The following is a 25918-nucleotide window of genomic DNA, read 5'->3' as shown; positions in this document are numbered from 1 at the left end:
CCTTTATGACATCATTGTCGCTGTGCCCGTTGCAAATTGGTTGAGGCCTGGCGGCCTCGACCAATCAGAGATGCGGGATTTCCAGGACAGACAGACAGAAAGACAGACAGACAGAGACAGACGGAAAAACCCTTAAACAATTATATATATATAGATAGATTAAAACATGGATGTAGTAGAATTGTGTGGACACATAGTAACATAGTAACATAGTAACATAGTTAGTAAGGCCGAAAAAAGACATTTGTCCATCCAGTTCAGCCTATATTCCATCATAATAAATCCCCAGATCTACGTCCTTCTACAGAACCTAATTGTATGGTGGACTACGGTCGTTTCACACCACCTGAGCTTCAACAAGTCCACACAATTCTCCTGCATCCATGTTTTAATCATTATATAATAAAGGATCTTTTAAGGGATGGGGAATACTAAAAGCCTTTGTTATTGTTTGCTATCCCTTTCCTTGTCTGTACAAAGCAATCATCTCTTCTCTTAAAGGGTTATTCTCAGGTCGTCTCTTGAGTCGTACACAGCTTTACAGTCTCCTTACTGCCTAGTTTCTAGTGGGGAGGGAATACCCTCGAGTAACAGTTCTGATAAATAGCAGAGCTGTAGTATTAGTAGAACTATAAAGATCAGCACAAGTTCTGCTGTAACATATTCAGCTATCAGTGGTATCTTAAGGGCATGTAAACTGCTATCACTATATATACACATATGGATAAACCGGGATTTTGAAGCACACAGATCTAGAAAGTAAAAGCTGTGATTAGGAGACCTGCTGTGGGAAACATCAATTCTGAGGACTTGTGATCTTGCAAGATTTATAACAGAAGCTTGTCAGGATGAAAAGGAGGGGGTGGAGGATGAGCAGCAAACTGCTTTAAAGAAATGAGTGGGCGGAAAGAGATTGATGGCATGTTAGGAGTTAAGTTAACCCCTTTCCTGGAATGTAACATTATTGTGCATTTTGGCTGTGATCTGGGCAGGCATTGTTGGCCATGCTCTATGTAAACCACCTGTACAGTATGAAAGAGAAAAGCTCTCACTGCAGGAGAATAAAAGCAGATAAAAAAGCAAGTCAATTGCAAACTTGCTTATTTCCATGCGGTCTAATGTAAATTAATAAATTTATAAGACCCCTTTAACTTTCTGGACAGCTCTCATAAATTAGTCATATTTCTAACATTCAAATGTCACAGTCAAATTGCTATTCAGACCAAGTATTTGATACATTTGTGTTTCTAATGTTTTCAAGTTTGGGTAGAGTTCTTAGACTAAAGTTCGGTCGAACCTGAACATCCATGTGTCTGCTCATCCTTAGTCAGTCTCTTGATTAGTGGCATCAGATGAGCTTCAGACAACATTTAATTTGCAAATTCAGTCACTTATAAGAAATTCAGTTGATGGGGTTGATTAATTCTGAGGTTGAATTACTCATTAAAAGTGGCTTTTTGCTTTGAACTTGGAGAAACCACTTGCTATATTACTGTATATAATTGTGTATAAGCAGAGTTTTTCAGCACGAGTATAACACGAAGCCAGTTTTCGGAAGGGAAGGGGCAGTGGTGGGTCACAGAGGCCAGAGCCTGCGGCTAAAGCCTGCACCCGCTGCTAAAGATAAGTGAATATTCCCTGCACTGGCAATAAATATTAATTTCTCTTAGGCTATGTGCACACGTTGTGGATTCTCTGCGGATCCGCAGCGTTTTTTGCAGTGCACAAACGCTGCAGATCCGCAATTTATTTACAGTACAATGTAAATCAATGAGAAAAGAAAATGCTGTGCACACTTTGTGTAAAATCCGCTGCGGAACCGCTGCGGTTTAAAAGAAGTAGCATGTCACTTCTTTTTTGTGAATCTGCAGTGTTTTTGTACCCATTCTATTACAGAAAACCGCAGGGGTAAAAAACGCAGCAAATCCGCAAGAAAACCGCAGCAAAAACGCACAAAAAATGCTGCGGAACCGCACAAAAAAAAGCGACAAATTCACAGGTGCGTTTTCTGACAGGAGAGGCAGAATCCGCACCAGAAATTCCTAAGCCTAATCCGCAACGTGTGCACATAGCCTTATAGTGCGCACAGTTACATCCGCAGCCGCTGCCTTCCAGTATTTAAAAAAAAAAACATCCTACTTACTTTCCCTGCACACCCTCGCAGCATCTCGTTCTGGTTTCCAGCAGCTCCTGCGGCCGGACGAACATGTGTCACTGCTCATTAAGGGAATGAATATTCATTCCGCTTCACGCCTATGGGAGTGGAGAGGTAACTATTCATTTTCTTAATGAGCCGTGACACGTGATCACCCGGCAGCGGGAGCTGCTGGAAGCTGGAACAAGATGCTGTGAGGGAAGGTAAGTAGGATTTGTTTTTTTTTTGTTTTTTAGGAATTGCTCATGGGGGCCATAGAAACAAGCATGGGGATAAGGAGGCATACATACAAGGATGGGAATATGGAGCCATGCAAACAAGGATGGGGATGAGGAACCATGCATACCATAATAGGGATTAGAGGACAATACATACCCGGCTTATACTCAAATCAATACGATTTCCCATCTTTTCGAGGCAAAATTAGGTGGCTCGGCTTATACTTGGGTCGACTTATACAGGAGTATATACGGTACTTATATGGAGTCATTTACTTGTATATTGTTACTGTTTGGTTTGTTGCAAATAGCAGAAAGTTTGCAAATTTAGCTAATGTGACCAATTTAGAAAGGAAGTTGAATATTCTTGATTGCAACAGTAAAAAAGTATAGATTTCCAAATTTCCAAGGTAGAAAGCAGGCTCAATGACTTGCATGTAAATAAATACTAAATATATATATATATATATATATATATATATATATATATATATATATATATATATATATATATATATATACATACACACACACACACACGTACATAAGGTTATGAAATATACTATTTAGAGTCTCCAGGGTCTCCGAAGATTCTTGTTCCCCTTTCATAAATCGAGCTGTAAAAGAGCTCTATGCTTGGGAAAAATGAAATTGAATTCTTAGGCAGCACTGAATATTTTATGAGCAAATTTGAAAGAAGCTTACCCTGTATTGATGGAAATGATTTCTATCAGTGGGTTCTTCCTAATCTTTGGTAAATCCAATCGAGCTCCCCCCAACCGTTTTCCATTATCCTTTTTCTGACCCAGCAGTCGTACCGAGTGACCTTCAAATGAAGCACATAAATATACAAACACAAGTCACGCTACTTCAGGATAATTCATCTCTCTGCCAGATATATTAATGGCAGCATTTAAATATTTAAAACAGACATTAACAGTGAAGAAAATATATAGGGATGATCTACAATAATGGTAAAAACCACAGGGAGAATTTACAACACTGACACAGGTAATGAGGCTGGAAACTAGATATTACATATTTACGCAGATAGTGAGAGTTTTCAGTGTCTACTGCAAGACCTGAAATTAAAATAATGATTTTTTTTTTCTTTTTTTAAGTTTAAAACCATCTCCTATGCTTTTGGAGACACAGATAGCATGATGCATGCATATTCAATTTATTTTTTCCACAATTTACATTATTTATAGATATTGTTATTGTGATGCAATTTTATCTGAAATGTTTGCAATTTCTTTCTAAACAATTTGTTAAGATAAAGCTACACCTCTGATAAACCTTTGGCTACAGTGCTACCGTCTCTTACCAAAAATAAGACCTACCCAGAAAATAAGCCCTGGCATGATTTTACAGAATTTTTGAGGGTCTTTTACATATAAGCTCTAGTCCAAAAATAAGCCCCAGTTACAGTCGGGACCAACTTTTTTTGGTGAGGGGCGCAAAAGGGTTAACTGCCCAGGACAACTGTTTAAGGACCATTGGTGACATCACGGTCGTGTGACATATCATCAAGTACTTTATCTGCAGGATAGTGATGAGCGAATATACTCGTTACTTGAGATTTCCCGAGCACGCTCGAGTGTCCTCCGAGTATTTTTTAGTGCTCGGAGATTTAGTTTTTCTTGCCGCAGCTGAATGATTTACATCTTTTAGCCAGCATAAGTACATGTGGGGATTCCCTAGCAACCAGGCAACCCCCACATGTACTTATGGTGGCTAACAGATGTAAATCATTCAGCTGTGGCAATAAAAACTAAATTTCCGAGCACTAAAAACACTCGGAGGACACTTGAGCGTGCTCAGGAAATCTCGAGTAACGAGTATATTCGCTCATCACTAGTCATTGGCCTACTGGAAGAACCATGACCTAAGATGCAAGCTTTCTGACACTGGGCACTACACTGCGACCCAAAATCCTTTGGTAATGTTCAGATATCATGATGCATTGTATACAGTCAAGGCACCCAGTGCCAGATGCAGCAAAACAAACAGAAAATATCTTTGAACCTTCCCTATATTTGACTGTAGGTATGTTGTTCTTTTCCTTGTAGGTCTCATTTCATGTTCAGTAAACAGTAGATTGATGTGCTTTACCAAACAGCTCCATCTGATTTTAGCTTATTCACGTCCATATTGGCAAACTGCTGTCTAGATTTTTTTATGTTTCCGTGTCAGCAGTGGGGTCCTCAAGGGTCTCCTGCTTTAGTGTTTCATTTTGTTCAAATATTGACGGAGAGTTTGCGTTCATCCCCAATTTTTTATTGTGAAAAGAGTAACAGGAGAAATTGGACCCCGAAAGTTGTTGTGCAATTTCACTTGAGTACGCCGATATGCCATGTGTAGGGGAATACTACTTTTGAGGCACAATGCAAAGCTCAGAAGGGAAGAGGCACCATATTAGAGTTCAGATTTTGCTGGAATAGTTTGAGGGTGCCATGTCGCATTGGCAGAGCCCCTGAAGTGCCAGAACAGCAGAAACCCCCTATATGTGAACTCATTTTACAAACTACACTCCCCAACTTATTCATCTAGGAGCACAGTGATCATATTAACACCACATGTGCCTCACATAATTTTATACCACTGAGTGGTGAAGAAAGAATAAATTACATTTTTACCACTAAAATGTTGTTTTGGCCCCAAGGTTTTAATTTTTCTAAGAGCGAATAGGATTTTTTTTTTTTTTAACAACAAACTGAGGTCCATTTATTCCTGAGTGTACCAATACCCTACATATAATAGGGAAATGTGTTTCAAGGCCAGTGCAAAGCTCAAAAGGCAAAGAGCGCCAGATTTTACTGTTATGGTTTGCAGGTGACATGACCCACTGGGAGAGCCCATGAGGTGCCAAAACAGAAGAACCCCCATAAGTGACGCCATTTTATGAACTGCACCTCTCAATGAATTCATCTAGGGGTGCAGTGATCATATTGACACGATGGGTTTGTCACAGAATTTTATACCATTGGGCAGTGAAGACAAAATAACTACATTTTTACCACCAAAATTTCATTTTAGCCAAAGATTTTAGATATTCACACAAGAAGAGGGTAAAAATGGCACCAAAATTGGTACCACAATTACTACTGAACGTGGTAATATCCCATATGTGGCTGAAACAGTACTACATAGCCATATGGAGAGACTCGGGGGGGGGGGGGGGGGGGGGGGGAGGGGGGGACGGAGTGCTATTTGCCTATTTATGTGAATGGGTCTGAGCACGTCAGTGTGCAAAACACGTTAACATGTTCATTTATTAATGTCAGCACAGGCCACAAAACATCCCGCACACGTGAATATGCATAACACACATCGGTGTCATCCATGTGACATGCATCAGCGGTGCTGAACACAGCCCTCATCATTCTCCCCTGCTCGGCCGGCGATCGGCGAGAGCAGGGGAGAATGAGGAGAGTTACATCTCAGTGACAAAAGAGACAGCAGGCGGCAGCTGTTGGGACTATTACACCCATCAGTCTACCCCTACTGCTGGTAATACCCTTGACAGCAGGAGCGGCAGATGGGTGTATTCATCAGCCGCCGCCTGCGCTATAAATTAATGAAAAAAAAGGCAAGGGGTTCATCTATATTTTCTATAACCAGCCTAGGAAAACTCATAGCTGGGGGCTGCAATCCTCAGCGGTCATCTTCAGCAAGGTTATGGTTATCAAGAATAGAAGTGTACCCACGCTGTTTTTTTCAAATTAATTAAATAAATACTGTAATTTTAAAAAACAGCGTGGGGTCCCCCCCATTTTGACAACCAGCCTTGCTAAAGGTAACAATTGGGGGCTGGTAATGTCAGGCTGGTAAGGGACCGTGGATATTGACCCCCCCCCAGCCTAAAAATAGCAGCCTGCAGCTGCACAGAAAAGGCACATCTATTAGATTCGCTAATTCTGGCGCTTTGCCCAGCTCTTCCCAATTGCCCTGTAGCGGTGGCAAGTGGGGTTCATATTTTTGGGGTTGAGGTCACCTTTGTATTGTCAGGTGACATCAAGCCCATGGCTTAGTAATAGAGAAGCGTCTACAAGACACCTGTCCATTACCAATCCTATGGTTACATGGTAAATAAAGACACAGCCAGAACAAAGTATTTTATTAGAAATAAAACAAAAGTTTTACTTTTTATTTAAAAATAACAAAACACAGTTATATTCGCCAAATGCCCAATTCCACTGAAGCCCTTGTTTATCTGTAATAAAACTAAAATAAAAAAAAACAACAGTACCCCATACTTGTCTATCGTTCTGCCCCATGCCGTAATCCATGTCTGGGGAATAATTAATTTTCAACTTGGCTGTTGCCAAGGTGCGAACGTCCAGGCTGATAACTACTGGTGAATGAGCTGCTGGGAACGCAGCGTCAGTGACGTCATAGAGGTTACCTCCGGTCACTGGGCTCCGTTCCCAGCCGGGATGAGAAGCGGTGAGACCCGGTGAGATCCCCGCTAGCACCATGCTCACAGTGCTAGCGGAAATCTCACTGAAGTCACCGCAGTTCAGCTAGGCTGGGAACAGAGCCTCAGTGACCAGATGCAACCTCTATGACGTCACCCCTGGTTACTGACACTGTGTTCCCAGCAGCTCATTCACCAGTGGTTCTCAGCCTGGACGGTCGCATTTTGGCACCATCCATGTTGAAAACTAATTATGCCCCAGACATGGATTACGACGTGGGACAGAACGACAGACAGGTATGTTATAATTATGCTTTTTTTAAAATTTTTGTTTTATTACAGGAGGACAAGGGCTTTGGTGGAACTAGGCGAGGTTGTAAGTATGGTTTATTTAAGATTATTAAAGGAGTCTGTGTCATTTTTTCAATTAAAGGATTTTAATCTTTACAAAGGTGACATCAACTCCCCACAATATGGACCCCACTTGCCACCGCTACAGGGCAAGTAGGAAAAGCCAGGCAAAGCGCCAGAATTGTGCCTTTTCTGGGCAGCTGCGGGTTGCTATTTTTAGGCTGGGGGGTCATTATCCATGGCCCCTTACCAGCCTGAAAATACCAGCCCCCAGTTGTCAGCTTTAGCAAGGCCGGATATCAAAAATGGAGGGGACCCCCATGCAGTTTTTTCAAATTATTTAAATAATTTAAAAAAAACACCATGGGGACCCCCTATTCTTGATAACCAGCCTTGCTGAAAATAATAGATGAGGATTGCAGCCCCCAGCTGAGAGATTCACCTGGCTGGTTATAGAAAATACAGGGGAACCCATGCCGCTTTTTCATTTATTTATTGCGCAGGCGGCGGATGATGAATACTCCCATCAGCCGCTCCTGCTGTCACAGTTACTAGCAGCAGGGGTAGGCTGATGGGAGTAATAGTCTCATCAGCCACCGCCTGTTGTCTCTTCTATTACTTAAATATAACTTTCATCCATCATTCTCCCCTACTTGGCTGATAGCCGGCAGAGAAGGGGAGAATGATGAGAGCAGTGTTCAGCACCAGTCACCGGGGAACAGCGCTTACAGTAACGCTTCTTCCCTGGTGACGTCTATGTGGTACTGATGCGGCACACATGTGCCACACTTATCACTAGCACGGACTCTGATATCTCTGGTACCGGAAATATCATAACGTGTGAAAGAGGCCTTATAGCAGGTTTTTATGTTTGGTAGCTGTCACACACTAAAACATGCTTTTCATTGCAAAAAAAAAATAGTTTTTGCATCACCATATTTTGAGAGCTTTAATTTTTTCCATATTTTGACCCACAGAGTCATGCGAGGTCTTGTTTTTTGTGGGATGAGTTGATGTTTTTAATGGTAACATTTTCGAGCACATTACATTTTTTGATCACTTTCTATTACGATTTTTGGGAGACAATGGAAAAAAAACAGCAATGTGATTTTTTTGGGGGGGAGGGTTATGCAGATCATTGCGTTTTATTCTTCGGGTCAGTACGATTACAGCAATACCTCATTTATAATTTTTTTAGGTTTCGGTGCTGTTATACAATAAAAACTATTTTATAGAAAAAATAATTGTTTTTGCATCACTTTATTCTGAGAGCTATAACATTTTTATAATTCCGCTGATGGAGCTGTATGGGGCTTGTTTTTGGGGGACAAGATGACATTTTCAGAGGTACCATGTTTATTTATATCTGTGTTTTTGATCTATTGTTATTCCATTTTTGTTTGTCGGTATTATGATTAAGCATTGTTTTTTGCCTTTTTTATGATGTTCACTAAAGGGGTTAAACTGGGACAGTTTTATAGGTCGGGTCGTTGCGGACGTGGCTTTACCAAATATTGTTTATATATTTTTTTTCATTCAAATATTTATTTAGAGATAGAATACAGTGAGGCAAAAAAGTATTTAGTCAGTCAGCAATAGTGCAAGTTCCACCACTTAAAAAGATGAGAGGCGTCTGTAATTTACATCATAGGTAGACCTCAACTATGGGAGACAAACTGAGAAAAAAAAATCCAGAAAATCACATTGTCTGTTTTTTTTAACATTTTATTTGCATATTATGGTGGAAAATAAGTATTTGGTCAGAAACAAAATTTCATCTCAATACTTTGTAATATATCCTTTGTTGGCAATGACAGAGGTCAAACGTTTTCTGTAAGTCTTCACAAGGTTGCCACACACTGTTGTTGGTATGTTGGCCCATTCCTCCATGCAGATCTCCTCTAGAGCAGTGATGTTTTTGGCTTTTCGCTTGGCAACACGGACTTTCAACTCCCTCCAAAGGTTTTCTATAGGGTTGAGATCTGGAGACTGGCTAGGCCACTCCAGGACCTTGAAATGCTTCTTACGAAGCCACTCCTTCGTTGCCCTGGCGGTGTGCTTTGGATCATTGTCATGTTGAAAGACCCAGCCACGTTTCATCTTCAATGCCCTTGCTGATGGAAGGAGGTTTGCACTCAAAATCTCACGATACATGGCCCCATTCATTCTTTCATGTACCCGGATCAGTCGTCCTGGCCCCTTTGCAGAGAAACAGCCCCAAAGCATGATGTTTCCACTACCATGCTTTACAGTAGGTATGGTGTTTGATGGATGCAACTCAGTATTCTTTTTCCTCCAAACACGACAAGTTGTGTTTCTACCAAACAGTTCCAGTTTGGTTTCATCAGACCATAGGACATTCTCCCAAAACTCCTCTGGATCATCCAAATGCTCTCTAGCAAACTTCAGACGGGCCCGGACATGTACTGGCTTAAGCAGTGGGACACGTCTGGCACTGCAGGATCTGAGTCCATGGTGGCGTAGTGTGTTACTTATGGTAGGCCTTGTTACATTGGTCCCAGCTCTCTGCAGTTCATTCACTAGGTCCCCCCGCGTGGTTCTGGGATTTTTGCTCACCGTTCTTGTGATCATTCTGACCCCACGGGGTGGGATTTTGCGTGCAGCCCCAGATCGAGGGAGATTATCAGTGGTCTTGTATGTCTTCCATTTTCTAATTATTGCTCCCACTGTTGATTTCTTCACTCCAAGCTGGTTGGCTATTGCAGATTCAGTCTTCCCAGCCTGGTGCAGGGCTACAATTTTGTTTCTGGTGTCCTTTGACAGCTCTTTGGTCTTCACCATAGTGGAGTTTGGAGTCAGACTGTTTGAGGGTGTGCACAGGTGTCTTTTTATACTGATAACAAGTTTAAACAGGTGCCATTACTACAGGTAATGAGTGGAGGAAAGAGGAGACTCTTAAAGAAGAAGTTACAGGTCTGTGAGAGCCAGAAATCTTGATTGTTTGTTTCTGACCAAATACTTATTTTCCACCATAATATGCAAAAAAAATGATAAAAAAACAGACAATGTGATTTTCTGGATTTTTTTTTCTCAGTTTGTCTCCCATAGTTGAGGTCTACCTATGATGTAAATTACAGACGCCTCTCATCTTTTTAAGTGGTGGAACTTGCACTATTGCTGACTGACTAAATACTTTTTTGCCCCACTGTATATATTGATTTTTTATTACCATTTATTTTTTAAAATATTTTTGCAATTACCGTATATAAGCCGACCCCCCTAATTTTGCCACAAAAAACTGGGAAAACTTATTGACTCGAGTATAAGCCTAGGGTAGGAAATGCAGCAGCTACCGGTGAATTTCAAAAATAAAAATAGATGCTCTGCACCGTTGATTATGGCCCCATAGATGCTCCATATAAAGCTGTGCCATATAGAATGCTCTGCACCGTTGATTATGGCCCCATAGATGCTCCATATAAAGCTGTGCCATATAGAATGCTCTGCACCGTTCATTATGGCCCCATAGATGCTCCATATAAAGCTGTGCAATATATAATGCTGCTGCTGCAATAAAAAAAAATGATATACTCACCTCTCTTGCTGCCCGCAGCTCCTCAGCGTCCCGTCTCGGTGTCTCTCCGCACTGACTGTTCAGGCAGGGGGCGGCACGCAGATTAGTACGTCATCGCGCCCTCTGACTTGAACAGTCAGTGCAGAGGACGGGAAGACGGAGCGGCGCCCGGCGGGTGGAACGTGGACAGGTAAATATGTAATACTCACCTGCTCCTGGCGTCCCTGGCTCCTTATCCCGGACAGATGGTCTCCGGGTGCCGCAGCCTCTTCCTCTGTCAGCGGTCAGCGTTACCGCTCATTAGAGGAATGAATATGCGGCTCCACCCCTATGGGAGTGGAGTCTATATTCATAACCTTAATGAGCGGTCCCACGTGACCGCTGACCAGGGGAAGAGCTGTGGCACCCGAAGACCATGGGACAGGCAGGGACAGCGCCAGGAGCACCTAGACTAGGTGAGTATGCGACAGTCCTCTCTCCCCCTCACCCGCCGACCCTGCCGCTGACCATGACTCAAGTATAAACCGAGAGGGGCACTTTCAGCCCAAAAATTTGGGCTGAAAATCTCGGCTTATACTCTAGTATATACGGTATTTTAACATTACTTTTCCTAACTTTTTTACTTTGTCCCACTATGGGACAATCATTATTTGCAGGCTGATCACTTCTATAGCATGGAGATGAAGCAGCATCTGCATGCCATAGAAGCTGTCAGTGCTGCAGTGACTTGCTGATCATGCACTGCACATAAGCATCAAGTTTAATAGTTCTGGTGACCCGGATATCATCATTACAACATCCGCTCACAATGGCAACGATCATTGCCGCGGGATGTCCGATCCAAAGGCAGAGGAGTAATCAGCCCATTGTCGGCTTTCGAATTCTGCAATTGCAGTATTTCGGGGGTTAAAGTGACGGGAGCAGTCTGTGACTACTCCTGCCACCTAGTGCAGGGTGTGTAAGCTGTCAGAATTAGAGATGAGCGAATTTACTTGGGTTCCCTTTTATTTGGCAAGCTATAGCGCTTGCTGAATAAGCTGCAGAGGGAACCCGGCTTCCTGAATTGCGCCAGCCGATCAGCTGATTGTCGCGGCAGTTGCATGTGTCACGGCTATGTGACAGTCACGACACATGCATGGAGAGCCCAACAAACAGGCTGTGGTTGTCAGCGCGGAGATCTCATCTCCCGAGATCTTGGTGCAAAGATCTCCATCTGCGCATGCGCCACCCCAGGAAGCCATTTTCCCAGAATCCACCACATAGGAAACCATGGAACTACGGGGGGCTCTGGCCTTTCACAAAATGTCGGCAGAGCCCCGCAGCACCAGACACACCCGCGCAGCACCAGAGACACCCACAACGGCGCACTGCACACCAGAACACCCCCACCATCCCAGCCTGTGGTATGCAGCAGCACTCCACTCTTTCCTCCTCCAGCAGCGACCCTGGGACCCCGCTTCACCGCTTGACCGCAGTCACCACCCCCAGTAAGCAACAAGACGCATGGATTATAAGAAGCACCACCATTTTATTTTTTAAAAAAAGTTTTTTTTTTCCTCTCAAAATTTGGGGTGCGTTTTATAATCCGGAGCATCTAATAATCCGCAAAATAGGGTAAATGTCATGGGTGCCTATAATAATGAGCAGGACTGTAAATATGTAAAGTTTGTACTCTATTTCTTTCCCAATGCTCCCTTGACTATTACACCTAAACCTTTCCATTCCGCCATGCAGCTTCACACACAGCCTCAGCATAACGTCCTGTCCTGGACACTGCTGCAAGTAAATCACTGATACAGTGAATCACAGGACCAGAATAGCAGCCCTGGCAATAAAGTGTGTGCTATTCCCCTCACTGACTAACCATGTTCTACTGTAATAGGATGGATGGAGAGAGGGACATATATGAAGATTATAAAGTAATGGCCTTAAGTATTTTCACCCTTGAAATCGTTGCCGAAAATCAAGTACCGTATTTCTCTGGATCTAAGTCCCGTTGTACAACTATTGAGAGATTGCTGTTTGGAGACAGCACCCTTCAACTAGGAGAGACCTGGAGAAGTTTGCAAAAGAAGATTGGTCCAAAATTCCAGTTGAGAGGTGTCAGAAGATTGTTGATGGTTATAGGAAGTGAGTGATTGCAGTTATTTCAAAGGGTGTGCAACCAAATATTAAGTTGAGGATGGCTAGTTTTAGGGTTTAGTGTTTAATTATGTCCAATTTGTCTCTTTTTTGCCATGTCTGTGTGTATATATACAGTTGTGTGAAAAAGTGTTTGCCCCTTCCCGATTCCCTATTATTTTGCACGTTTGTCACACCTAAATGTTTAAGATCACAAAAAAATTTAAATATTAGACAAAGATAACACATAATGCAATTTTTAAATGAGGTCTTTTTTATTAAGGGCAAAATAAATCCAAACATAGAGGGCCTTGTGTGAAAAAGTTAATCTCCCCACCACCAACACACACACACACACATTTTAGGGTATGTGCACACGTCAGGATTTTTTCCTGACAAAATCCTGAGAATTCTGCCAGAAATCCGCGTTCTTTTTTCGCGCGGATTTCTCGCGGAATTTGCGCGTTTTTTTGCGCGGATTTTTTGCGTTTTTTTTTTCTTTTTTCCGGAATGTTTTTTTTTTATAGGAAATCCGCAAAAAATCCGGAAAAAGATAGAGCATGTCCGGATTTTTTGCGGTATGCGTTTTTTTTGCGGAAAAAAAACGCTAACATCTGCACAAAAAATGCGGAATGCATTCTAAAAGATAGGATGCATAATGTTAGCTTTTTTTTTTACCGGATTTATAACGTTTTTATGGCGAAATTCCGCAAAAAAAACGCTAAAAATATTGACGTGTGCACATACCCTAAAACATACATTAATTGTGGACTATCAAATCTTTGGGAAGCGGAGTTCAATTCTCTAGCCACACCCAGGCCTGATTACTGCTGCGCCTGTTCTCAATCAAGAAATCAATTAAATAGAACCTGCCTATTGAAGTAAACCAAAAGAAAACCTCAAAAGCTAGACATCATGCCCCTCTCCAATGAAATTCTGGAACAAATGAGAAACAAAGTAACTGAGATCTATCAGTTTGGAAAAGGTTATAAAGCCATTTCTTAAGGTTTGGGACTCCAGGGAACCACAGTGAGAGCCATTATACACAAATGGTGAAAACTCCTTCCCAGGAGTGGCCAGCCAACAAAAATTACCCCGAAAGTGCAGCGACTACTTATCCAAGTGGTCACAAAAGACTCCACAACAACATCCAAAGAACTGCAGGCCTTACTTGCCTCAGTTAGGGTATGTGCACACGTTGCGGATTTCCTGCGGATCCGCAGCGTTTTTTGTGGTGCAGAAACGCTGCAGATCCGCAAGTGATTTAAAGTACAATGTAAATCAATGGTAAAAAAAAATGCTGTGCTAATGGTTCGGAAAATTTCGTGCGGAAACATTGTGGATTAAAAGAAGTAGCATGTTACTTCTTTTTTGTGGATCTGCAGCGTTTTTGTACCCATTCCATTATAGAAATCTGCAGGATAAAAAACTCAGTAAATCCGCACAAAATCCGCAGCAAAACCGCTCAAAATACGCACAAAAAACGTGTCAAATCCGCACCTGCGTTTTCTGCCAAGAGATGCAGAATCCACATCAGAAATTCCTAAGCCTAATCCGCAACGTGTGTACATAGCCTTAAGGTCAGTGTTCATGACTCCACCATAAGAAAGACTGGGTAAAAATGGCCTATATGGCAGAGTTCCAAGACAAAAACCACTGCTGAGCAAAAACAGAGGCTCGTATCAGTTTTGCCAGAGAACATCTTGATGATCCCTAAGACTGTTGAAAGAAAACTGTGGACTGATGAGATAAAAGTTGAACTTTTTGGAAGGTGTCTGTCCCATTACATCTGGCGTAGAAGTAACACAAGATTTCAGAAAAGGAACATCATACCAACAGTAAAATATAGTGGTGGTAATGTGAAGTCTGGGGCTGTTTTGATGGAAGACTTGCTTTGGTAAATGAAACCATGAATTCTGCTGTCTTCAAAAAAAATACTGAAGGAAAATCTTCAGCCATCTGTTCGTGACCTAAAGCTGAAGTGCACTTGGGTTATGCTGCAGGACAATGATTCAAAACACACCAGCAAGACAACCTCTGACTGGCTTAAGAAAAACAAAATGAAGACTTTGGAGTGGCCTAGTCAAAATCCCGACTTTAACCCCTTTCTGACATCCGACGTAATAGTACGCCGATGTCGGACTCCCTCCCTTTGATGTGGGCTATGGAGCTGAGGCCACTTTTTCTGGCACAAATCAGCTGTGTAATGAGGAAACAGTCAAAACGAGGAAAAAAAAAAGTCAAAATGCCAGAATTACGATTTTTTTTGGTCACCGCAACATCGCATTAAAATGCAATAATGGGCGATCAAAAGATCATATCTGCACCAAAATTAATCATTAAAAAAAGTCAGCTTGGCACACAAAAAATAAGCCCACACCCAACCCGATATCGTGAAAAATGAAAACACTATGGGTATCGGAAAATGGCACAATTTTATTTATTTTTTTAAAAAAAACTTTGGAAATTTTTTCACCACTTAATAAAAAAAAGAACCTGCTAAGAAAAACAAAAAAAACAACTGTGCACTTTTTTTTGCAATTTCACTGCACTTGGAATTTTTTTTCCCCATTTTCCAGTACAGTATGTGTTAAAACCAATGGTGTCGTTCAAAGTACAACATGCCCTGCAAAAGAACAAGCTCTCACAAGGCCATATTGACCAAAAAAATAAAAAAGTTATGGCTCTGTGAAGAAGGGGAGCAAAAAATGAAAATGCAAAATCAAAAATACTCCTGGTCACTTAGGCTACGTTCAGATTAGCGTTGCGCGCCGCTGCGTCGGCGACGCAACGCACGACGCACGAAAAAACGCGTGCAAACGCACGCAAAAACGCTGCGTTTTGCGACGCGTGCGTGGTTTTTTTGACGAAATTGGACGCAAGAAAAATGCAACTTGTTGCATTTTCTTGCGTCCGACGCTAGCGTCAAAAACGACGCACGTGTCGGAAAACGCAACAAGAAAAACGCATGCGTCCCCCATGTTAAACATAGGGGCGCATGACGCGTGCGTCGTCGCTGCGTTTCCCGACGCAGCGTCGGGAAACGCTAATCTGAACGTAGCTAAGGGGTGAATCAGATTGAGATGCTGTGGCATGACCTTAAAAATGCGGCTCATGTTCGGAAACCCTCCAATGTGGCAGACTTAAAACAATTCTGCAAATATGCAAAAATATATATATATATATATATATATATATATATATATATATATATATATATATATATATATATATATATATATATTCGAGTATAAGCCGAGCCGAGTATAAGCCGAGACCCCTAATTTTGCCACACAAAAAATAGGAAAACTTATTGACTTGAGTATAAGCCTAGGGTGGGAAATGCAGCAGCTACTGGTAAATTTCATAAATAAAAATAGATACCGATAAAAGTAAAATTAATTGAGATATCAGTAGGTTAAATGTTTTTTGAATATCCATATTGAATCAGGAGCCCCATATAACGCTCCATACAGTTCATGATGGGCCCCATAAGATGCTCCATACAAAAATATGCCCCATATAATGCTGCACAACGGTTAATGATGGCCCCATAAGATTCTCCCTAGAATCATATGCCCCATAGAATGCTCCATAAGGCTATGTGCACACATCCGGAATTGCCGCGGAAATTTCTGCGGCAATTCCACAACTGTACCGCAGGTAAAGCGCATGCAAAATAGGCATGTGTTTTCCCGCTAAACAATAGCGTTATACAAGCGTAATTAGCTTGCAGAATGCTAGCGTTTTCTGATTGACAGGTTGGTCACACTTGTCAAACATCATGTTTGACAAGTGTGACCAACTTTTTACTATTGATGCTGCCTAAAGATATGTTAAAAATAATTAATAAAAAATTGTGATATTCTCACCTTCCGGTGACCCTCGCAGTGTTCCCGTTCCCAATAATACCTCGCGGCAATGACCCCAGATGACGTAGCGGTCTTGCGAGACCACGTGATCACAGGTGATTGCCGCAAAGCATCCCTGAGAACGGAAGCAGCGCGAGGAGCGGGAAGGCTGCCGGAAGGTGAGAATATCACTTTTTTTTTTTCTTTTTTTACAGGTATATGTTTCCCAGGGGCTGAAGGAGAGTCTCCTCTCCTCCACTCTGGGTACCAACAGCTCATGATCTGCTTACTTCCCGCATGGTGGGTATAGCCACATGTGGAAAGTAAGCGGATCAATGCATTCCTATGTGTGTGGAATCCCCACGATTCCGCACACAGAATGAACATGCTGCGTTTTTTTCCGGAATGTGATTAGGCCGCGGAAAAAAAACGCAACATGTGCACAAAAATTGCGGATTGCATTCTAATAATAGGAAGCTTAATGTATGCTTTTTTTTTGCGGTTTTATCACGTTTTTATAGTGAAAAATCCTGAACGTGTGCACACAGCCCAAAGGTTGATGGCTCCAAAAGATGCTACATAGAATAATATGCCCCATATGCTGCTCCATAAAGGTTGATGGCCCCATAAGGATGCTCCATAGAATAATATGCCACATATGCTGCTGCTGCGATTAAAAAAAAAGAAGACATACTCACCTCTCATCGTTGGGTGCCAGGTGCCGGTGTCCGGAGCAGGAGGGGACACCGGCACACTATGGGGGCCTGGTGCCGGTGTCACCACTGGCTCAGGCCCCCGGCACTTGCGATATTCACCTGTCCCCATTCCATTACTGCGCGCCGCTGTGTCTTCCAGGTCTCTGCAGTGTCTGTTCGGGCAGAGGGCGAGCACTAAACACGTCATCGCGCCTTCTGACCTTAACGTCACAGCCAGAGGATGCGGAAGACCCAGCCTGGCGTTGGAATAGGGACAGGTGAATATCGCATGGCTCCCCCTCCCCCGTCATACTCATCCACTCCTGGCGCGGTCTCTGCTTCTCAGATGGTCTCTGGCTCCAGCAGCTTGTTCCAGTGTTCAGCGGTCACATGGTACAGCTAATTAAAGTAATGAATTTGTGCTCCATGGCTATGGGAGTGGAGCTGTGTCCATATTCATTACTTTAAAGAGTGGTACCATGTGATTGCTGAACCGAAAGAGCTGCCAGCGCCAGAGACCATCTGAGAAGCAGGGACAGTACGGGGAGGGGGTGAGTATAATGTGACTGCCGCCACTCCTGCCGCATTTTCAGCCTAAAAAAAGGGCTGAAAATCTCGGCTTATACTCCACTCGAGTATATATATATATATATATATATATATATATATATATATATATATATATATATATATATATATATATATATATACACACATACACACACACAGGTCCAACCCCTGGGAATAATTACTTTTGGTGCGATTGCAACATACCCAAAATTTTGTAACGTTGCAACATTGTTTACTGGTGGTTCGATCAACACAAAACTAACAAATATTTGGAAAATAGACGGTTTCTCGTCTTAGGTGCTCAGTGACGAATGGAATGTGCTCATGAGTGCGTTCGGCAGCATCCTTCACGACTTTCAATCTGGTGACTTTTGAGGATGCATCGATGTAACTTGCATTAGTGTGCCACAGACAAGGATGTTGAAGAAAATTTTCAGTGAAACGAACAGTTTTTTTTTTTTTTTTTTGTATTTGGCGACATTAAGTGATGAAGCATCTTGTGGGACCCAAGGTCTTCGGGAAGCAGCACGTGAGTTGCATAGACATCGTTGCCTTCCTTCAGCAGAGCCAGTACCATCTCAGCATTTTCTGCAGTTGGAACATCACTGTCAGAAAAAGCCAGACCCACCATATCATCACGGAGATACCACAGGTGTCTGTTGAAAGTTTTTATTGCTGCCTCAGCAACGGGCACGTTGAATTCCTTTTATGCTATGAGTTCTTGCAGTAATGTCAAGTCATTTTGTAGTGATGTGGCTGGGATCTGAAAGAGGTGCCAAGCCTTCAAGTATAAGCAAACAGTAAAAGTACAAAATTGAGAATTTTTTTTAGCTCTGTTAAAGTTAAATGAAATTGGTGAGAAAACATGAAGATCTTTAAAGTTTATAGCATTTTAGCCATTAATCGGGCCCGATGGTAGGTGCCTGGAGTATTAATGTGTATGTCTGGGTTTGCAGGCGAACCAAGGAACATGAGTGTCAGTGTCAACAATTCCCTGTAATCATCTCTTGGATGGCATTGTGGAAGCTGGTTGGGGCAAAATTCAACTGACACTTTAAGTGGACCTAGCTCAGTTGAAACTGTGTCATATTCCATTTCAGCAGAAAACTTGGTTTTATCCAGTTGATTCTGGGCAGCCGAAAAGCTTTCAAACACCTTTATATTTGGACTTGCTAATGCCGGACAACAATTTATCAAAATGCTTGCAATAATTAGCTTGGGAATGAGATGCCTACGCGGCAACCTCAGTAGTTCTGTCTGCAGTTTCTGTTGCAATAGCACGCACGCAAGCACCAGCGTTTCTACCAGCATTACTACTGGTCTTGTCAAATGACAAACTTCACTTTACCCAAGAGCTGCCATTCCTACAGAACCTGGAATACAACCTTAGCTTGTGCTGCTTAGTATCTCTGGGACCAGCGACAACTTCTTAGCTCTTCCTCCTAATAATAATAATCTTTATTTTTACATAGCGCTAACATATTCCGCAGCGCCATACAGTTTGCACACATTATCATCGCTGTCCCCGATGTGGCTCACAATCTAAATTCCCTATCATTATGTCTTTGAAATGTGAGAGGAAACCAGAGAACCAGGAGGAAACCCACGTAAAAACAGGTAGCACATACAAACTCCTTGCAGATGTTGTCCTAACACTAGTGCTGCCAGTCGCTCAGAAATTTCATTGCGGGTCTGCCCTGCCAACCTTTTCCCGCCCCACTGTACATTCAGTGAACCACTGCTATCTAAGGAAGCTTTGATAGCATTTGTTGCAATCTCTCTATGCCGGCGACAAGCCTGTCTGATAGATTCCCTATTCAACGTGAGACTGTCTGGATGATGGACAAGAGACTGAGAAGCAGCAGCAAGCAGGTAGATCGCTTTTCTATCACTGGTAATAGTTCTGTCTAGAGCTGCAGCAACTTCCGGAATCAAAATGTTGACAGATCTTACAATTTACATTTCTTGGGACTAAAATATTCTTCATCCTTACACTATTCTTTGTCGGAAGCGCCGTTGTCGCTGCAACTGCTACTATTACTGCGAAGTTCAACAGATGTTGTCGAATGCTGAACAAGCTCAATTTCCTTTTTTCTTAATTTGTCTGAATGTAATTCTCTCAAATTTTCATTCCTCGACCTGGCCAACTTTTTGTGTAATGGTCCCATGCTTCCACGATGACCTTTTTCTCTTTGAGCAACTAAGAAATCACAGTCTTCATGAAGTTTTATATATTTCATGGCATCAGCATGAGGACATCAAACAAATCATCAAGTTTATTAACAAATTATTTCTTCTTGGATTTTTGTGTTTTGGTTCGCTGTTTAGCATTCTTCTTGAGACTCTTCCATTGACCAAACATTCTCTTCACCTTACTGATCACGTGATATTGTTGCCTTGCCGGGATTCTCACTTTTTCCCAAAACTGACGTACTTTGTTGGCTGCGATGGTAGCACTGGTACATGTTGATTGTGATTCTGTACAGCGCAGGAAATAAAACCTGGCCAACACCTCTCAATTCGACAGAGCTTATAACCAAAAATACTGCCAGCAGTCCCTCCAATTAACCATAGTTCGCTAACACTGCAATTTGAAGACGCCATTTTTTCTGACAACAGTGACTAAAACCTGTAGGAGGCCTAAATTGCAAACATAAAACCACTGTCATCAAAGTCTGATACGTTACTGCTAGGAATGAGCGAATCCCTGTGTATTCAGCTGTACACCTTCTCCTTCGCCATTATCAACCAATGCTAATGACTGAGGGAGGGATTACAGCCATAAAGTTTGTTGATTGGCTGCCCTATAATCAGCATTTCAACAAACGTTAATGTCCGGGATGGACGCAGTGAATGGAGTGCGAGTGCGTGCTACTTTATACTCGCCCTCCGCTCCATTCACCTCCATTCACTTAAGCAAAGCTTAATTTCATCCCTAGTTTCTGCAAGTCACCCTAATATTGCTCATCAACACTTGTAAATTATTACAAATTAAAGTAAGCGCATTTCAGGCAAAAATGTAATTTGACAGTAAAAGACACATGGGAGTGGTGTAGGCTGCTACTTAAATATTTAGAGATTAGACTTACCTAAAACAGTGAATAATACTGAATGTTGTCTGCAATCAGGCAAGTTTACTTTTAAACAGAAAATATAAACTAATCTACTATATAATTGTCTAAGGGTCACTTCTGTCTTTCTGTCTGTCATGGATATTCATTGGTCGCGGCCTCAGTCTGTCAAGGAAATCCAAGTCACTGATTGGTCGCAGCAAAACAACCACGACCAATCAGCGACGGGCACAGTCCGAAAGAAAATGGCCTTACTCCCCGCAGTCAGTGCCCGGCGCCCGCATACTCCCCTCCGGCCACCGCTAACACAGGGTTAACAGGGTTAAAGCCGGCGGTAACGAATCGCGTTATGCCGCGGGTAACGCACTCAGTTACCGCCGGTATTAACCCTGTGTGTCCCCAACCTTTTACTATTGATGCTGCCTATGCGGCATCAATAGTAAAAAAAAATGTCATGTTAAAAATAATTAAAAAAACCTGCTATACTCACCATCCGTTGTCCGCTGCCTCCGCCATCTTCCGTTCCCATAGATGCATTGCGAAATTACCCAGAATACTTAGCGGTCTCGCGAGACCGCTAAGTTATCTGGGTAATTTTGCAATGCATCCTGGGAACGGAAGATGGCAGCAGCCGTGTGCGTATCGCCGGACCTTCGGTGGATCTCGCCGGAGGGTGAGTATTTAACTATTTTTTATTTTAATTAATTTTTCAACAGGGATATGGTGCCCACACTGCTGTATACTACGTGGGCTGTGTTACATACCGCGTGGCTCTGTGCTGTATACTACATAGGCAGTGTTATATACCATGTGGGCTGTGTGATATACTCCGTGGGCTGTGCTATATATTACGTGGCCAGTGTTATATACTACGTGGCTGGGCAATATACTACGTGGCTCTGCGCTGTATACTATGTAGCTGGGCAATATACTACGTGACTGGGCAATATACATGTCTGCTGTATACTACGTCGCTGTGCAATATACTACGTCGCTGGGCAATATACTACGTGGGTTGTGCAATATACTACGTGACTGGGCAATATACTACGTGACTGTGCAATATACTACGTGACTGGGCAATATACTACGTGACTGGGCAATATACTACGTGGCTGGGCAATATACTACGTGGCTGGGCAATATACTACGTGGCTGGGCAATATACTACGTGGCTGGGCAATATACTACGTGGCTGGGCAATATACTACGTGGCTGGGCAATAGACTACGTGGCTGGGCAATATACTACGTAGCTGGGCAATATACTACCTGGGCTGTGCAATATACTACGTGGACATGCATATTCTAGAGTACCCGATGCGTTAGAATCGGGCCACCATCTAGTAGTCTTTATAAATAAGTAAATTGGAGAGAGTTTCAAGGAGCGGTGGGGTACTTATTGATGCTCTATATTAAAAAACTACCTTAATTCTAATTTTAACAGCTATTAATTGTTCAAGGGATGATATTGAGGTTGCATGCACACTGTGCGTTTTGATGCGTGTTTGCTGCGTTTTTTTTCTGTGAGGAATTGGGCCAAAAAACACTATGGAATCCTTATGCAAGCTAATTCAATGACAATCCTCAAGTGCTGTGTACATGATGAGTAATTTTCCTTTGGGTATTTACAGTGCATTTATTTTCTGCAGCATGTCAATTCTTTTGTGTGTTTCTGCAGCGCTTTTCATTCACTGACTTCAATTGAGTCAGGCAAAAATGCAGGTATAAAAATGTTTGCAGATTTGCTGAGTTTTTGTTTGCGTTTTTTCTTCCTATGGTGTTTCCAATGCTGTCATCTGTGTGACAGCGTGGGAAACACCGGCGCGGAGGTAATTATCGGCGGCAACGCTACCATGAGTAAGACCGTCGGTCAGAGCACTGCGGGGTCATGCTGTCAGCGTGACCCCGCAGATGTGACTCGCGGCTTTGACCTGCGGTAAAAAAATTACCGCAGTTCAGTAGGCATGGGCTGATGAGACTACTGCTCCCATCGGGCTACGTCTGCTGTCACTGATAACAGTTACAGCAGGTGTCACTGATAGGAGACGTAGTCTAATCAGCCAGTGCTTTTTAAAAAAAAAAAAAAAAGAAAAGAAAAAGCAAAATAATTACATACATATTCTAATTAAACAAAAAACATTATACTCACCTAACACCAAATCCCCGATGACCTTGTCTCCTAGAAAAAATGTAAAATAATAAACCACCATATACTCACCTTTCCGCCATAGTCCACGTAATCACAAGTAATGTCCCACGGGGATCTCAAGTATAGAACAGTCGGCCGCCGGCGATACACTGACAGGAGGCAATCACTCCCGCAGTAGATCGCTGCGCTGCCATGAGAAGTTCATCAGCTAATCAGCTCCGATGCGCTCACTTATGGCACCGCTGCATGAGAACTTTTTCACAGCAGCTCAGTGATATACTGACAGGAGGAAATTGCTCCCGCAGTGTATTGCCGGCTGCTGGGTAGAGCACTCACATCAGTGACTGCTCTCAAAGTCATCAAGATCATGAAGGGACATTATGGATTATCTTCTCTGCGGACAGCTGAGGAATATTGTGGTTTATTATTTTATTTTGTTGCAGGAGATGATGGCTTCAGTGGATTAGGCGCTTGGTGAGTATGGTTTAATAAAGATTCATTAAAGGAGTCTGCCACTATTTCAAATAAAGGACTTTATTGTGGGTGTCTGTGTTTTTATACAATATCACTATGGGGTTGCTAATGGATAGGTGTCTTCTAGACAAATATGAACCCCACTTACTACCGCTACAAGGCAAGTGGGAAGAGCGAGGCTAAGATTTGGCACATATTATAAAGGTGCCTTTTCTGGGGCGGCTGAGAGATGATGTTTTTAGTCCGGGAGGGGGCCAAAATCCATGGCCCCTTCCTAGGCTATTAATATCAGCCCACAGCTGTCTGCCTCGCCTTTGCTGGTAAGATTTTATAGGGGGACCCTATGTCAATTTATATATATATATATATATATATATTGCAATTGTGACTTTTGAACAATAGTCATGATGCACTTTTAACACTCTGCAGAACGTCGTAAGTAACCACAGCCCACAACATTTACAACAGTAACATGCAGCCATCTATCATGACCTTACTTCACTAATTACCTTATTAAGTCATTAAGTGATTTAGAGAATAAATGAGCTATTCATTTTCTCATGTGACTGGCAAAACACAGAGTCAAACAGCAGTTGGCTCAGGGAGTTAATGAGGAGGTGAGCAAGAATGGCTTGATAGCATAATAGGTAAACCCATTATATACATATGATGTCATATGCTTAATAATGGCTACAGAGAAGAAAAAAATTATGTGACCAGAAAAAACAATGTTCCCATTATCTCCACCATCCGTTTACTTGTTCATCTGTGCCTTGCAGTGGCCATGCATATAATGATCAATAGGCACTAATTACATAGGACATTAGCAGCCAAATAGAAATCATAAGCACTATCATATAATGTATCACTAAATCCATATAATACATTTAAGAATAAGCAGAATGTGTTTGTATTTAATGTAATTACAGAGTATGTTAAGGTTGCAGAAGGTGAAGGTTTTTGACAGTATTTGGAAACGGTACATCTGTACTCCACACAAACAACAAATAAAAGGAAAGATTATTGAGGCGATTCAGCAAACCTTTTACATCAGGAAACTGGTGCAAAATGCTTTTAAAAGGTTAAGATTTTGTTACAACAGATAAGCAACTGTTCTAAATTTTTGCATTAAATGTGTAATTTCGTTTGTGGATGTAATATTTTTTTTTTTGGTTACGTAGGATAATAAAATTCTTTACAATCAAAATATTTAAATGCCACTGTCTAAACAACAGTGTGCATGCTACAAGAATTTTAATATTTGCAAACTGGTTTTACTAGACAAATTTTACATACATATATGTCAGTAATTGTGAACTGTAACAGGTGTGGCTTTTAGGACGTTTACCTACTTAGCATTTCTTGTTAACTGCTTTTTGGGAAACTGCGACATGAATTTTTTTACAAGAAAAGAAATACATAATTCACTTTTTGCATACCTGTTCTACCAGTCATATTTGTCAACCAAACATACTACAACAATACTTCAGGCAGTTCCCGCATTATGCGTTTATTTATGGGGTGGGGGGGTGGGGGTGGGGGTGGGGTGTAAAAAAAAAAAAAATCTGCAGGTCCCAAGAGGGATCATATTTCGACCGTTTAATAAAACAAAAAAAATATATATATATAGCTAGCAATAAGAAAAAGGAACAGCACAATTACCGTATATACTCGAGTATAAGCCGACCCGAGTATAAGCCGACCCCCCCTAATTTTGCCAAAAAAAAACAGGGAAATCTTAATGAATCTAGTATAAGCCTAGGGTGGAAATGCAGCAGCTACCGGTAAATTTAAAAAATAAAATAGATATCAGTAAAAGTAAAATTACCGTATATACTCGAGTATAAGCCGAGATTTTCAGCCCAAATTTTTGGGCTGAAAGTGCCCCTCTCGGCTTATACTCGAGTCAAGGTGGGCGGCAGGGTCGGCGGGTGAGGGCGCTGAGGCATACTTACCTGCTTCCAGCGATCCTGGCGCTCCCTCTGCCGTCCCACGGTCTTTGGTGCTGCAGTTCTTCCCCTCCTCAGCGGTCACGTTGGACCGCTCATTAGAGAAATGAATAGGCGGCTCCACCTCCCATAGGGGTGGAGCCGCATATTCATTTCTCTAATCAGCGGTGCCGGTGACCGCTGATAGAGGAAGAAGCTGCGGCACCGAAGACAGCTGTCTGGGGGAAGGAGCCGGACGCCGGGACCAGGTAAGTATGTCATATTTACCTGTCCCCGTTCCAGCCCGCCGGGCGCGGCTCCATCTTCCCGGCGCCACTCCGCTCTGACTGTTCAGGTCAGAGGGCGCGATGATGCATA

At 42.3% G+C, this 25918-nt stretch overlaps 1 protein-coding gene across 1 annotated transcript in view; it reads right to left on the bottom strand.

The window, feature by feature from the left end:
* CDKAL1 (CDK5 regulatory subunit associated protein 1 like 1) overlaps nucleotides 1-25918 on the bottom strand; it is a 1139765-nt gene that overhangs the window by 808110 nt on the left and 305737 nt on the right. The window contains exon 8 of the mRNA XM_069730862.1: nucleotides 3079-3199. Within this exon, the coding sequence (XP_069586963.1) occupies nucleotides 3079-3199 (121 nt within the window). The remainder of the gene's footprint in view (nucleotides 1-3078; nucleotides 3200-25918) is intronic.

The sequence above is a fragment of the Ranitomeya imitator genome, chromosome 6 (assembly GCF_032444005.1).
Source record: "Ranitomeya imitator isolate aRanImi1 chromosome 6, aRanImi1.pri, whole genome shotgun sequence".
Classification (NCBI taxonomy): Eukaryota; Metazoa; Chordata; class Amphibia; order Anura; family Dendrobatidae; genus Ranitomeya; species Ranitomeya imitator.
Note: the sequence above shows the minus strand (reverse complement) of the source record. Positions and strands in the feature narration are given on the sequence as shown.